At 38.9% G+C, this 15,887-nt stretch overlaps 2 protein-coding genes across 2 annotated transcripts; one reads left to right on the top strand and one right to left on the bottom strand.

Moving 5' to 3' along the window:
- Positions 1 to 1,586: 1,586 nt before the first annotated feature.
- On the bottom strand, positions 1,587 to 9,355 carry LOC144640702 (centromere protein H-like). Its single transcript, XM_078499815.1, has 10 exons — positions 9,055 to 9,355; positions 7,783 to 7,852; positions 7,436 to 7,507; positions 6,956 to 7,042; positions 6,595 to 6,658; positions 5,558 to 5,609; positions 5,256 to 5,296; positions 3,877 to 3,938; positions 2,740 to 2,800; positions 1,587 to 2,201 (listed from the first exon to the last, which is right to left on the bottom strand). Exons 1-10 carry the CDS (start codon positions 9,296 to 9,298, stop codon positions 2,106 to 2,108), a joined length of 849 nt encoding a protein of 282 aa, XP_078355941.1. The 5' UTR covers positions 9,299 to 9,355; the 3' UTR covers positions 1,587 to 2,105.
- Positions 9,356 to 9,578: 223 nt separating this feature from the next.
- On the top strand, positions 9,579 to 14,658 carry LOC144640006 (tubulin polyglutamylase complex subunit 2-like). Its single transcript, XM_078499275.1, has 7 exons — positions 9,579 to 9,672; positions 9,857 to 9,936; positions 10,211 to 10,298; positions 11,808 to 11,945; positions 12,432 to 12,533; positions 12,690 to 12,853; positions 13,188 to 14,658. The coding sequence occupies exons 1-7, from the start codon at positions 9,597 to 9,599 to the stop codon at positions 13,452 to 13,454; spliced, it is 915 nt and encodes a 304-aa protein (XP_078355401.1). The 5' UTR covers positions 9,579 to 9,596; the 3' UTR covers positions 13,455 to 14,658.
- Positions 14,659 to 15,887: the final 1,229 nt, after the last annotated feature.

Genomic DNA, 15,887 nt, shown 5'->3' with positions numbered 1-15,887 from the left:
TGTAATCCCTTCAACAACTGGTGAGTGACAAATTTTAGTTCTCTTAAAAAAATCTTTTGATTTTTTTTAGTAAGCGAATGACGAGCGAATGACGAGCACTTTATTTCAGGTATTTTGCGACCAAGAATCTTTAAGTAAGCGCTACATTGCAGGACTGTTTCAAATTAAGTCTGACGATTTTCACCGGCATTTTAAATCATCGCCGGATGTTTCCTACAATGTCTGTTGCAGAAAAAAATAATAGTGCTTGGGGGCTTTACACTAAACGATTTAACATCCCCGCCATGAGCCATGACTTAAGTCTTGTTGCAAACGTTCGGAGCAGTTCTTCAGTGACCGACTGACTGTCGAAAGTACCCCCCACATCCTCCTCTCTTTTCAGCTCCCTTCTCTTAAATCTAATCTTCTTCCCCTCACTAATAGCATATAGGCCCCTTCTAGGAACTTCAATTTTTTAATACCTCCCCCCCCCCCCCTCTCCTTAGCACACCGTTTTAGCCGGTGAGGTAGCAATACTCCTAGTCGTTTCACACAACAGAAAACGGAGTTAAGCGCCAACAATTATGGGCCATCAAGGTCCTTCCCATCCCCGAAGACATCGTAAGAATCACTAAGCTCTTCTACGCGGACTTCAACTTCACAGTTGTGATACGTTGGCGTTCCTTGATTTGTTGACCATTGACTGTGTCCTTAGCCACGCCAAAGCTGATTAACACAGAGGCCTGCGTTGGGGACTATCTTTAACACTTGAGGATATGATCTGAATTACAACTCTTCTCTCCCACACGTTTCACGCACACGGGAAAGACAGACAGGTATCTTAGACTCTAGTGGGAATCGCACTTGCTTGAAGATCAACGGAAAGGAGCCCTGTACGATTTCCGTGAACTTCGCTAAGCCCACAAGGTGGATCATCCATGTAGAAGGACCAGGACAAATCCAGGCGCTGGATAGACAAAGTAAGAGATTCTTTCGTCTATTCTGACAAATCCAAAAGAAATACCACATTTTGGATCTACCAGAGTTGTTACTACACTGGTTGCCAAGGTCTTGGAGCGGTCATTGGGATGGTGAATGACCTTGAACACGAAGTTTGTGAGGCTCTTAGCGTTGGCATTTTGACAGACATGATCCAACTCGATTCTTCATTCCTGCCTTCAACGATACGGACGCCAAGAAGTACCGTGACGCTTATCGTCAGTTTACTGACTAGCCACAGAAGATATATTGTATAAAGTGCTTGTTCGAATCACTCGAAGCTATTAAAGGATTGGAAAGGAGTCTTGGAAGTCGGTGTATCTGCATGGTACGTGAACACCAGAGCAACACAGGAAAGGGGGACCAAGACACGTGAAGGAGAATGATTGAAACCGAGGTGTAGGAACATCTAGTGTCTCTTGAAGGAGTTAACTAAATCTACAAACGTGGTGATACAACTTGGATTTGACTGGGTCATGCAGACAAGTAAGTAAAATACCAATTCGACTGCGCACTTCACTGCTAACACCTCGACACACCTCAATTCGTTTTCCAGCCGTGGTTAATGGATGTAACTTTACTGACTGATTATTTTAGAAATCAAATCATAAATGAAATTGTTTTAATCGGATTCCCATATATACAAACAGTATTTCACACCAACTTGCCACCCTTTTTAAAACCGCAAAATGGTCCACGCTCTACTCGTTGTTTAGCCGTGTATGACAACTTCAAATTCTCCTTATACTGGTGACATATTAGCATCATTACTTTGATATAGATTTTAAAATATCGATTTGGTAACATTGTACATAATGCCTCAATGCATGATAGCTCCCACGTTTTTAACACATAAAAAGACTAAAAGTCAGTGAGCACAAGATAATCTGAAGTCACAGCTCTGATGTTGAAGCTTTTCCCAATTAATATAGTTGTTAAAACAAGACAATGTTCTCCTGATATATCTGTATATATATTCTATATGTAGAGTCTTGAAACGTGTTCACGACAACCAACTGTTCATTGAGTGTTTCTAGCATACATCAAGGTACTGCTCATCTAGTTCAATATACAAATTCCTACTTGACTGGCTGATGTTCAACGTTGGTTCATCGGAGCTGGGCCCGTTATGAGGCAAACTCCAGTGTTTCTCCAAGACTGAGAACAAGCCGCCTCATCTCATCGTCTGACGCCCAGTCGATACCACTACCTACCACAAGGCCCTGAAACAAAAATGATCTCATATAAATAAAGTGCTAGAAAGAATTAGCCGTGTAATTACCGGTTCAGTTTGTAGAACAAGAAGCTTTTTTCGTAGGAATCACATCGTGTGTTTGTCGTGGTTTTGGTGTTACTAAGCATTGCAACTGGTTTAAAAAAAACTTGTTCAATGTTCTCTTTCCAATCAAAGCAACAAAAATCAAAACCAAGCGTGATTTCATGATTTCCCGCGCTTGGCAGCGCAGCTTTCAAATCGAGATACGCAATGTTTAAAATGTTTACGAAGACTTATGGCACATGATTGTTACAGTGTAAATTTAAAAAACACTGGTGGAAAATATCTTTCTGTGCATTAATCCCATTGAAAAAGGCAGTTCACTCCCCTCATCTGGGTATACGGTACGTCCACGTTGTTGATTACAGAGTTACGAGGTATTAACAAATTAAAGTACTTGCAGTGGAAAAAACCGTTTATTTAGATTTTTAGCAAGGACTGGTTTTTCTTTGGACGTGGTAAGCATCCAGGCCCGGGCAACATACCTGAAAAACATTCCTGACGATGTCTATCTTTTCTACTTTCAGTCCTATCTGCTGTTTTAACCTGAAAAAGAACAGGCGTCTTATGTCAGCACCTTGTGTCACTAGCTAACAACCATGAGAGTCACTATTAAACCTGTTCTTGGGTTTCAGAGCGGGTAAAATAGAAGTCAAAACGAGAAAAAGTACAGTGCGAGGAAAGACCGGATCGCGCATCACGGCCTTCGTATGCGCCTCACATTGATTGCAACACAATATATGCGCCTCTGTAAGCCTGGAACGCTTCTAGTCTCAAGGAAAACTGACATAACAGTACTGAAAGATGATCACTAGTCCGTAATACTTCCACTTCTTCCGAAAAAGTCAAGGTTCTCACTTAACGAGAAACCAAAAAATACCTTTACTCGTCACTGACTATAAGATTATTTTCCCTGCCCACGGTTGTGCGCGAATATCTCCGTTGTCAAGTTTATGTTAATAAGAAAAAAGTATCCACTTTTGCATACGCGACAAGGTGACGCATCATGCCTTAATCAACTCTGTTTTACGAGGGTAGCACATAACAGTCTTACGGCTCACAAACCAGTGGCACTCCGATCTAATTGGAATTTAGAAATGTTGGTTTTTTGTGGAGGAAGAAGAAACTGAAGAGCCCAGAGAAAACCCTCAGAGCAAATATAAGAACCAACAACAAACTCGATCCACACTAACGATGCTGGGTCCGGTAAGCGAACCCAGGCCACATTTAACCTGCGATCAGGCGTTTTTTTTTTTCCATTGCAAAGACGAAAGAGGGAGGGAGGGCATGATTTCAGGTTAGGCCACATTGGTAGGGGAAATATAACGTGGGAGCTAAGATTGCTTTGATGAAGAAGAGAAAGACCGCAAACAACCCTAAAACTGACCGGAAATTAAAATGTTTTGTCACTGTGGTCAGTCTTTCTTCTGTCTCACCAAGTTATAAACTCTCTCACCGGCTTTTTTGCATGTCTATAAAAAAAACCATTGACGTTGCACGTCCAGTTCATACAATAATACGAGGAACCTTTCAAAAAATTATAATAGCCATAACCAGATTTAATTTGCATTTGCCTGTTACAGCAATTGGCGATACTAATTCAAAAGGAGGCAATGACTTACTTTTGGATGAAGGCGTTGTCTGTGCTTGAGGCAGCAACATTTTCCTTTTCATCTATCGATTTCTACCAAAAGGAAAAAAAAATAGTACAAATCTCAGGCTACATAGCGGACTCAAGTTAAATTAAGGATTCCGTCCACATGTTATGTGCGGACCCATTTGAAATGGAAAACTAGCATACCTACAAAGTGTATGGTTATTTCAAGACGGCAACAACACTATAACATGCAAAAGCAACTGATATTTTCGCTTGCTGCGACCGGCGTAAAACAGCATTGGTCAGGCAAAGATATAAGATGTTTTTGCCGGCTACGAACGCTGCAAGCGTACCACATGAGACGCTTGAAACGAAGATGCGCGCGAAAGATGAGCAGTTTCTTGATAGCTAATCTCAAAGTCTTAAAAACACCGTTTTGTTTTGGAAGAAGAAATCCAATGACTAAAATAAATAATGTTTTGACAAACTATAACTTTCGCAGTTTCTTGGATCAGTTTTTTGTACATGCCCTCATCAAAGCAAAGTGCAAACTTGTTTTCTCCCCTTCGTAAAGGGAATGTTCGAGACATAATGTTCGGTGTCAAGTTGCTCTTTGAAAGGCATACAAGTACCATATTCGGAACGTGCTCTTCTTTTGGAAAATTGAAGATACAACAGAAAAGGTTTCGCACAAAAGTTGTTTTAACCATCTTACATGTACTTAACGTTTAATTGTCGTTACTTATTCCTGATAGCTTTTGCTTTGACAGGGGCATAAAAACAGGCCAATCTCACATGTTTTTACTGCGTAAAGGAAAGCCTTGTCTAGTTTCTCAGTCTCATTAATAAATCGCGCGAACGGTTTGTTCTGGATCAAGTGAGCTTGTTCGTCCCTATGACTCCACAAAAGGAATTCACAATCAAGGAAGTAGACAAGGCATAAATTATGTTATATTTAACAATTATTCCACAAGCGCGCATTGGATGTGAGATAGCCAACAAGTCGCGTAGCGCCGAGTTGGCTATAAGAATCGCATATCCAACAAGCGCGAGTGGAATAATTGTTTTATTAAAAAAACGCCCAAAGAATTGCAATATTTTAGCTCCCAAGCTGTTTTCGTTGACGCGTATCGGCTACCACATTTGTGGTCAATGGTATATCAGCTCATATACCATTGCCTGTAAACCAATCAAAACTCAGCAATTGCAATATACCATTGCTAGGGTGTTTTGCACATTATTGCTGGTGTGAATACACTGAGTTAGATACAGCTGTGTAGTGATCCTTTTGTGGTTGCTTCTATGAACGATGTTTTTGTCATTAATACTACAGTTTTAGAAATAGTAATATTTATTTAACAACTACTTTTATATTTAATTGATGTTATGTAAAAACATTCTCACCTGAAGTTGTCTCATAAGTCCTCGGTTTTCCTTTTTTATCGCTGTGAAAAAAAGAAATCTCAATTTGTCATTCAAATTCAGTTTTAATCAATATACGGTATTGCAAAGATTACAGTAGTAGACAAGTAGTAGCCAGGATGTCTACAAAGGGAGCAGTAGGGTTGTAAACTTTGTGGTTAGTCTTTCTAGTTGAAGGCAACAGGAAGAGGAAGCTAAAATTGAGGCTATCTTATTACAGTATAGTACAACAGAGAGGGTAAAATGCTTATTCATTAGCTCAAATAAATACAACCTTGACTCACCATAACTTTGTTGCTTTAGCCTGTCTAGAGTAGTTTGGGCTTCTGATAAAGCCTATGAAAAATGAAAAATAATATCATTTACATAAATAAATATGACAAAAAATGTGAAAGGTAGAATATCGTGTGAAGCAAAAGAAGTCAAGCCCAAAAACAAGTGGTTCAGAATGAGTGGTTTTCTATCTGGCTCATCAATTGTGCTTTGGTCAAACAAACTGTAAATTTTAATAATAATAATAATAATACTTTATTTATCGCCCCTTAGTGTTCCTTCTCTTCCTGTGTCTGTCTGCTGCGTGGCGGTGGTTGGGTGGAGATTCTACTGTTTGATTATGTTATTACTGGTTTAGTGTAAATTAACTTTGGCTAAATATGCTGTTGATGACTTGGGACATTAATATTAACCATAAAACATCTGAGTCTATTTAATAAAGTATATTTAGACAACTTGCAGGTTTCTAGGATTTTGAAAGGACAGGTCCAAAATAGGGTGCAGATTTTAGGGTTCGTGTTTGGAAACAGGGTTAAGTACCATTCACACTGCCTGGTAAGGCCCCTTCTCCCCCACTATGACACAATATCTTGTCATTCCAAAAAAAAAAAAAAAAAAAAAAAAAAAAAAAAAAAAACCCCAAAAAAAAAAACAACTTCATTTTTTCTTTAAGCAAAATTAGCTTTAAGTGTGTTGTTTCAGAAAAATATATCCATACTCCTCCCACAGACGGTTTATTGTTTTGAACCACTCCTCATTTTGGAAATTCCAGTTTAGGCTCATACTTTGCTTTAAAAATGTTAGTGTTTATGAAACCCCTCCTCCCCCCTTGTAATCTCCAATGACCCTCCACAGGGAAGGTATGAAATTTTTCTGGAAAAACACAATCAATCAAAAGAAACCTTTGAAAACACCAAAGGAGTGATGGCTAAGGTTGAGAAAAATTGTCATGAACTTTGAACACCAAACTTGATCAGTTTCGGCTACATTGTTCAAGATGTGCAAACACAAAACATGTTAGAAAATATTTACAGCAACTGATTCTAACCTCATGTTCCACGAGAATTTCAGTACTAAGCTTGTTCTGTTTTTCACATAATTTGGCACAGGCACTGAAAGAAAATACAGGTTAAACAGTTATCTTATTACGGCTCTTCGCTTCACATAATAATAATAATAATACTCATACACCAATAAACTCAAATTCAAAAGCTTGTGTCCTAAAAAGAACAATCACACACACAAAAAAACAATAATAACATAAAACAAACACAAAAATAATTAAAGGTAAGTTAAACAACTGCTGTTACATTGGACACCTGTGCTTTGACCTTGACAATTGCTATGTGACCCTGGAACAGCCTTAGTCTGGGGATCCTAGTCTATTTTTTCAAGCTCTTCATGCTTACTTCATTTCTTCAATTTGTTCTTCTGTTGGTGAATCCGTCACAACATCTGGGAACAATTTTTTAATTAGCTGGTCACCACACAAAAGCCTATGAGACAATAATTCAAGAGCATACTTAACAAAAAGTTGAAAAAATTATACTTTTAACATGGATATAATTAGTATTTTGAGTTCATGGGAGAGATTGGGTAAGTAGAAGAAGCAGGCTAGATGAAGTCTTTCTTGTTGTTGATTTTCAATAGTAGACTATAGCTACTCTAAGAAAGGAATACTGTAGCAAACTTCAAAAGAAACAAAAACTAAGTTGCTGCAGGCACAGGTGGTCTGGGCTATCAGCTCATTATATCTAAAAAAAAATATGAATTCTTCAATGTTATACTCAAACGTGTTGCAAAGTGCTTTTTTTAGGGTAAACGCACCAGCCCTAAAAGTCCCCATTGAACTGAAGAGAGTTACCCAAGATGTTTTTTCAGCAACCTACCTGTCTAAGACCAGCTTCTTGTATGATCTTGCTGTTGATAGAGAATATAGCTGATCTTGCAACTTAGATATCCTGCATTATTAAAAGAAAAAAAAAAACGTGTTAAGTACTCTAGGCAATGTATGTACAGACCAACAAGTTGATAAGAAATAAAAGTGAAACTTTATTAGTCCAAACTTTGCTATTGACCCAGTAGTAGACAAATACCTGGGGGGGCCCCCCCCAAAAAAACAAGTCATTTTTACACTTAATCAGTGTCATAGCAAATTTTGTATAACTTAACATAAAGAAGGAAAGACATAAAGGCAGATCTAAAAAGCTTTCACATTTTATAAAAACACACAAACCTTTCAAATAGGTCTGATTGTGATGACTCATTAGATGAAGGCTGTAGATCTTCACATTGCTGAAGACGTCCTGAATAACAAACAGTCAACACACGTGTGAAAAGACTGTATTACATGTACAGATGATATTTTGTAAATTTTAATAAATAAATTATAATCCGAAGTAAACTTTCCATAAACACATAATATTGATAGTAGCCTGGCACTTTGCTACATATGTAGTGCACCCTGCTTAACTCACAACAAAGTAAAACAAAGTTAAAACACGCTTACTTTTTAACTTTTTGTTCTGCCTCCCCCCCACCCCCCTCTCAAATAAGCCCCTTTCTAATACCCTCCCAAACTTCATCCACAACCAAAACTGAATGACAGTCTTCCTTTCTACCATACTGATGTGGGCGTGAATCCTGGGGGGAGTACTCCCATATAAGGGCTACACAGGCATGTGCTGCTCAACAGGGTATGCTTTTTGCCTATCTGACTCTGGAACAGGGTATAAAAATTACCCTTTTGACTCTGGAACAGTGGCGATTTTTTTCCCCCAGAATCCTGATTAAACACGACTGAATTTAGCTATGAAACTCCGCTCCTCACATCGCTATATCTCCTAGCCACAGACAAAGTCAAGTGAGCGCATTGTGATATACGCTTGTGTTTTTATATCTATCTAGGTACATGTATTTCCATTGCGGATATTGTCTGGAATGGGGTACCTATTTTGCAATGTCTTTCTGGAACAGGGTCGCAAATTCTGCTTTTTTCTCTGGAACAGGTCCAGAGCCTTTATAGAGACTCAGCGGCACACCCCCGTAGTAAATTTTAGGGAGTCCCCGCGGGGCATGAATTCATATACAGTGCTTGTGTACTTTAGGAGAAATAATACCAGTACCAGTACTTGTACTCAATGAGAATTGTATTTGCAAGTTGTCACAAATATGACATATCCTTCATTGATCAAAGTATGGTACAAAAAATGAGTAGTAGATGGTTAACCTACAGGCATTATTCTAAATACAATAAGTTCCCCCTTCGTTCTCTCTATTAAGTGCCCTCTCAAACATACATGAAATAAATACCCCCCAGGGGGGAGGGAGGGGGGCTTAATAGAAGACTTATGATAAACAATATTATGAAGTCCCCCCCCCCCCCCCACCTCCCACCCAAGGTAACAGGCATGAATACAAAGCAGTTCTCCTAATTAGAAAGGCTGTTCTAAACTGCGAGACTCCCTGTCAACAAAAATTTATTCACAAGTCACATATTATAACTTACGAACAAGTAATTCAGCCTCGTGATTTATCTTCTGTTGTTGTAGCCATTCTTTGCACTTTTTCAGTTCCAAAAGCGGGTTTCTTTCCTCGTCTTCCTGCTCGTCCGGAATATCACCGGACAGTTCATGTTCTTCACCTACATTTGTGCCTTCTACAGTAAAACTTCTGGGCGCGACAGGACTCGCTGTTTCAAGTAATTCGTCGCCCATGTTTTCTTCAAGCGACTCCTCCGAATTTGCCGCCATTTTGTCACAAACAAGCTCTTCTCCTCCCCAGATTCCCGCCGATTCCCGCAAGATAATGCAAACGCATTTGCCTGTCCGGAGTAGGGAGAGGCATTTGCTAGGTCAGAAGTCAATTTGTTTTAAATTTCTCTTTGAAAATACTTGGCTAGTTTTCTAAATTAACAAAAAACTCAAATTAAATTACATATAAACAAATATTTAAAAACAAATTCTTATTGTTACATGGTCAATGATGGATTCCTATCCCTTCCCTCCCCACTGGGCAAATATAGTGAACTTTTGTTGCCTTGGATTCAAAATGGCGTCCTTGAATGAACAAAGTCGAGTGAGGGAATTATTTGATTCTATGACTTTGGGTGTCGTTCGATCGCTAGGTAAGTTTGCCAGATAAAAAATAAATAGCTTTAAAAGAAGTAAATACAAACAGAAGTAAAAAGAAACTAATAATTGCAGACAAAACGAACCTAAATAATCACAAATAAAATTAACATGTGAAAATATTTGTAGTATAAGCTTAACTTTATACTCTTAACTTAACGTAGAAAAAACATTTTTCAGAGAAGAAGCCTGGTGTAACAGATGTACGTCTACTTGACAGACAACCAGCGGAAAAACAAATTATATTCACTTGGGAACAGGTAGGTACATCAGTCCATTGTTTGGTGTTCATAGTCTGTATAATAATGTTAATCAATTTTATTTAATAATTTCATCTAAGTGATAACTAAATTACTGTTTTTTAATGAAAATAAATGTACCATTATTTCTAGTCATTTCTCAATCAGACATCAACCAGACATCAATCAATCAATCAATCAATCATGATCAACCAGTCAGTCAGTCAATCAATCAATCACTTGTTTAAACATGGGGCAGAACTTTTTTAAACATCAAATTCTTTGTATTTATCAGAAAAACATGTGTATCCTGCCAGAAGACTTGAAGAGTTTTTACCTTACGACAAATGGATTGTTAATTCAGTGGAGCATTAAGTTTGATGGTAATATTTATAAAAAGTTGTGGATTCTAGAAATAAAATAAAATAAATGAGTTACTTTAATATAAAATAATAACAAGTAAGTCAGTCCAAGCCACTAAGGTCAGTGTTCCTGACAAAATCAGGCATTTGCTTCTCAAACCCCCGAGGATGGACTCCTATATGAAAGGGACAGGGATGCTTGCCAGAAATTTTGAAAAGAACCCCTAAAAAAGACCAATCTGGATGTGCCTCAAGCTTTTCTTGACCCCCTTAAAAATACCAAAAAACTAAGAATAAGAATTTATATTTGTATACTTCTTTGTGTAGCCCTAAACGAGACCATTATGGCTAAAAATATTGGCGTTTTACCCAGAACACCCTAAGCGAGACCAAAAAATCCGAAATTTACACCCCTAAGCGAGGCGACAACAATCCCCACCCCTTTCATATGCGAGCCCCCCCCCCCAGCTCAAACCATTCATGTGGTGTGTATTGACAGTCATGCAAGGTGCTTCTTTGGAGTATTTCATTCACTCACATTTTTCACAAACACGGGGGGAAGGGACTCCCATATGAAAGGGACGGGGATACTCATCAGAAAATTTAAAGGGGCAAGGCTGTGCTCTAAGGAAATTTTCTGGGAGCCCTTCTAAATCATCTCAAGGAAAAAACTCAAGATTTCAACACATATTTTTTTAATGTTCGTGCATTTTGTCACGTGCAAAGTCAAGCTTGTGTTAAATCATGTGGAACGAACTTGACAGCGCTGGCAAGCGTAAACATTTGACTTCGTAATGTGCGGAAGCCTATTTTCCCACAAATAACATTATCAATCAGCCAAAAACATAATTTTACAATCAATCTCCTGCTATGCTACAGTGTGGAACGGCGAACAAGAGGGCCGGGTGCCCGGCCGGGCGAGCAGTTTTATTTTTCGGTCGCCCGAGACCAAATGTTAGTCGCCTGAGGTGACCGGGCACCGCTAGAGCACAGCCTTGAGGGGACCAATCTGGGTGTGGCTCAAGCTTTTTTGGACCCCTTAAAGAGACCATTCATTCCTGATCAGTCTAGACTACCAAACACATGGCAGGGTTTTTTTTTCTTTTATGTGCGGCAATCCTAAGTGAGGATAGAATTTTCTGTTCTGTCCTGAATACCCTAAGTGAGACCAAATCCATAATTTATACCCCCCAAGCAAGACAACAAGTATCCTTGTCCTTTTCACATGTGAGTCTCTCCATCCCCTGGACCAAACCCACCAGACTTGTAATATGTGGCTCCAGAAAATGTCCATACTCCCCTCACAGAAGGGATTGGAAATTCCTGGGTGTGGGAGGGGTCTCAAAGGCCAAAAAATTTAAGAAAATGTATAAAGCTTAAGAGGAGTTTTCAAGAGGAGTTTTCAAGAGTTTTTAAGAGGAGGGGGTCTTTGATAAAATCCCTTCCATGGAGGAGGTTTGTGTAATTTATGGACCTATACAATGTTTATTTACATGCAACACTAATATTGGTCTTTATTAACTTTTTTAGGAAGTGTTTTGCCACTGGGAAAGATGGAACTAAATCCTGTGGCAGGGCTGGTGTTGCTTTCTAAAGCATCTTCCATTAGTGACGACAAACCTTCCCTGGCTGACTTAGATTCCGATTCAGATGAAGAGGACAATCAAGGTACAGTTGTAGTAAAAATCAAAAACATTTTTTACCTTAGAACACTACCACACCAGGCAAGTCAAAAGTGCAATTTCTCCATTTATTGAAGGGGATGTCTGGGAGTCAAGTCTAAAAAATTCCATACTGATGAGCAAGCGCTTCAGATAATTACATCATAGGAGGATTTAGCGGGAGGGCCCTTTCACGCAGGAAATTTAAAATGAGCAGGTCCAGGAAATATCCGTACCCACCCCAAGGAAGGTATTTGAAAATTCCCAGAGGAAGGGGGGGGGGGGGGTTGGTTTGAAAGGCCAGGGTCTTAAAAGAAAAAATTTAAAGCCTACCCGAAGTAACTTGAATTTTTTAGAGGGATATGGATATTTAATTTTCTGAAATAAAACGATCTGTCATTGGAAGCCTTAAGAATTAATACCGGTAATTATTTTGAGCTTGGGACAAAGTATCCAATTTGGACGATTCCTTAGCTTCTGCATCTTTCTCCAGGTCATATCAAGCCACACTTTGATAATCGCTGCAAGGTTTTTGAGCTGGATCCATGTGATGGATATGGTAAAGTCTGTCTGGTTTACAAAGACATTAAAGCTGGTAGGTCAACTCAAATGATGGTAAATGAATTTAAACTTTTTTATCCTGCCGTTCACAGGAACATGTTGATACAAAAGCTTAGAGCTAATACATGTATAAATTAAATGTATCCTGGTTTTAAAAGTTGACGCTCACAGCCTTATTTTTCTTTCTCAGGAGTAACAACTAGTCAACCAGAGATCTGGTTTCTTGATCGTTCACTGGAGTGGTGGTATCTTGCCTCTTGTTTCACGGATTACTTCAGAATGATGATAGTACATCTTGGTCTGCCACTGTGGCAGTATCTTTTTACTGCAACAGGACTCAGCCCAGAAACAAAGGTCAGTTTACTGTGTCTTTCAATAACACACAAACTCTGCTCAATCAATGGTTTACATTTCTCGCTGCTGTCAATCATCAATTGGAAGTGGATCTTTCAGTGAGTGAAACAAAAGTTCATGTTAACCGGTTCAAAAGGCCACGCCTGTCGGTTGTGATTGGTTGATTTCAATCAATTTTGTTTCATTTTTTCAAGGTTCATGGGATGTTGCAATAATATACATGTTTGTGACTTCTGTAATAATTATGTTCAGATACACGGTAGCTTGACAGGAGAAGTGAAATGAAAAATTATATTGAAAAATAATTTAAATCATAATTTGTTTTTCTCAACAGCAATGGTTCAATCTTTATGCACCAACAAGATTAGCAATCGACATGGCCAATATGGATCAACAAGCTCAACAAAAACCCAGCACAACAGAAGGAAACCAGTCTGCCACAAATATTCCTTTTAATGCATTAGATGTAAACAGACTTTTTAAAGGCAAAACAGATAAAGGAAAGAGTAAACAGTCGCAGGCAAAGAAACCGCCAGCAGGAAAGACTCAAAACCCAAGCCAAGGACGACCTGGACAGGCTGGCAGATCAGCACCGAGATAAAGGCAGCACATTAGTTTAGTTTGTGTGAAGAAAGGAATAAGGGTGTGAGGAAGTACCATCCGCTCTGTACACATGATGCAGCTTTCACCACCATTTTGGAGTTGTGAAAATAATTTGAACATGCTTTGAAAAACTAAGAGAGTCACAGTGGCCCAATAGTTAGCACAATGGACTCCATATCGGTCTGGATTTAAACCCTGGCTGGGCGGGGGCACTGCATTCTTGTGCAAGACACTTGGCCCAAGAGCATGCACACGCTCTCACAGTACCTCTCTCCACCTAGGTGTATAAATGGGTACCAGTGAATTAATGCTGGGTGTAACCCTGCAATCAACCTGCAACCCGAACAGTGGGGGAGAAGCAATGTTAACTATGAACTTGCCGAGCTATGACAACTGATACACTGCTCAAGCTCTTGTCCGAACTTGTTCCATGCCTGCATTTTTTAGCAGTCAAGTTGCAAGGATTTAATTTAAATGTCTTGTAATGGATCACGGCAGGCCTCTTTCGGAAGGTAATGGCATAGGTTTAGGCAGCTTTTTCAAAAAAACTTCCTGGGAAAGGGAACTTGTAAACCCAACAGCACAAAAGAGAAGATTTTGTCTGGCTTGTGAACATAGCACACCCACTGGACAAACAGGATTAGATTCTCCTAACATCAAATGCAATTAAGCACCTTTGACATTGTAACTTAAAGGACTACAGAAAATATAGAATAAATAGCAACTAACATCTGTTCAGCATGATGTGGTATCTTTCTTTATTCTCTGAACCTCAGAGTCAAGATCAATAATTAATGTTGTTATTTTCTATTGATATTATTGTCAATAAATTAACACAACCTAAAATAACGGCCTCCTCCTTAGGCGCCTCGATTTTCTACAACAAAGCGAGAACAAAGGGAGCGTGAAACAAGAGTGACTGGTGACGAGCGTGAAGCGCGAGGGACCACAGGAAGGAGAAGAAAAGGGAGCGAAACGACGTCTCTCTTCCTTTCGCCTTCCCTTCACAAACACAAGAGAGAGGCGTCTGAGTACGAGGCAGCTTAAATAAGCAACTGAAGTTTTTACTCATTACCAGAAGACTTTGTTCAACCAACACTTAATGTTTTAAGAAACTACTAATCCCAGCAAAAGATGTATGTGTGAAACTTTGTATGAAGAAAAATGTATCTATGAGTAAGTTAACTTTAAAAAAAGTCTTGGCCCTATAAATAAAAAAAGTTAATACGTATAAAGTAAAAATTACCTCTAAATTAATGGATACTGTCTATTTCTGATTTATCTTTGAGATATGTAAAAAACGATGCATACATATAACAGTCAAAATAGTCAGCGCGTGTTGCCTAGTATTCAAGAATAGTTTTGATTAATGGCGAACGGAATGTACGTGTTATTCGTTTCAAACTTTCAAATTTAATTTGAATAATTATTACAGTCATCCAACCGTTGCCCAAGAGTGACCTCATTTCAGGGCTCGAGGCCTGCGGTAGCCAAGTAGCCACATGCTAGTTGAAGTGCAGATTTGGCTTGTAGGTTCTGGGCTTTCATTAGCCAAAATGGCTTTTTAAAATTTCAAGAATTGGATTGGAAGAAAACCATACATCGAAATCAACTCCGAGAGAACAGAACTCACAAGTACACTGTCATCACATAAAACTATCAAATAAAGACTGTGGACAAGCTGAAATTACCAAAATGTAAACTAAAATTGACCCTAAAGATAATGATAGCAGAGCCAATGAAGGCGGGAAACTGCCTCTTCCCAATCCTAAGTTAGCTTGAGAATTCTGGCTAGTAGAAAATTGGTTTTGGCTAGTGAAATCAAAGCTGTCACTAGTCAATTGGCTAGCTAGCAAAAAAGTTAGCCTTGGGCCCTGTCATTTGAAACATTGATTGTAGATTGGTTCATTTCTCACCTGTTCTTGGAGTTTTACAACAATCTCAAGCTTGTAATAACAGAGAGAGATGAAAAAATTTCTCGACCAGACGTGTGCAGGTAGTCGGAAAGAGATAATCTCAGAAATTGGTGAACTGCTTCCCTCCACATTTAGTTTTGTACTGTGGGGAAATCCACTTTCGAGCAAGCAGGAATCTATATACTCTGAGAAAGTGTGCCGTTCAAATCCAAGAAGATAACTACCCGACGTCTACGAAAATTTTTAGAGTTAAAATTTGTGCTTTGGCCTGTGAGGATTCCGGTTCCGCTGATGTCAATTACCTCCAAAATAATTAAATATCATCAAGCATAACACCCACTTTACCACCTCCAGTTGCGAAGGGAAGAACCATTCCATGTGCCCTGAACTCAGCTAGAATTTTCTGCACAACCCAGTTGGAAACCTTCAAATTCCTTGAAAAATCTGTTGTTTGGTATCCTTGGTTGAATAAGTGCAAAATTTCTCCTCGTACATGAATAGGAAGAGCTTTCACA

This window comes from Oculina patagonica, chromosome 1 (assembly GCF_052425735.1).
Source record: "Oculina patagonica isolate OP01 chromosome 1, crgOcupat, whole genome shotgun sequence".
Classification (NCBI taxonomy): Eukaryota; Metazoa; Cnidaria; class Anthozoa; order Scleractinia; family Oculinidae; genus Oculina; species Oculina patagonica.
The sequence above is the reverse complement of the archived record's forward strand: the minus strand, read 5'-3'. Positions and strand labels throughout refer to the sequence as shown.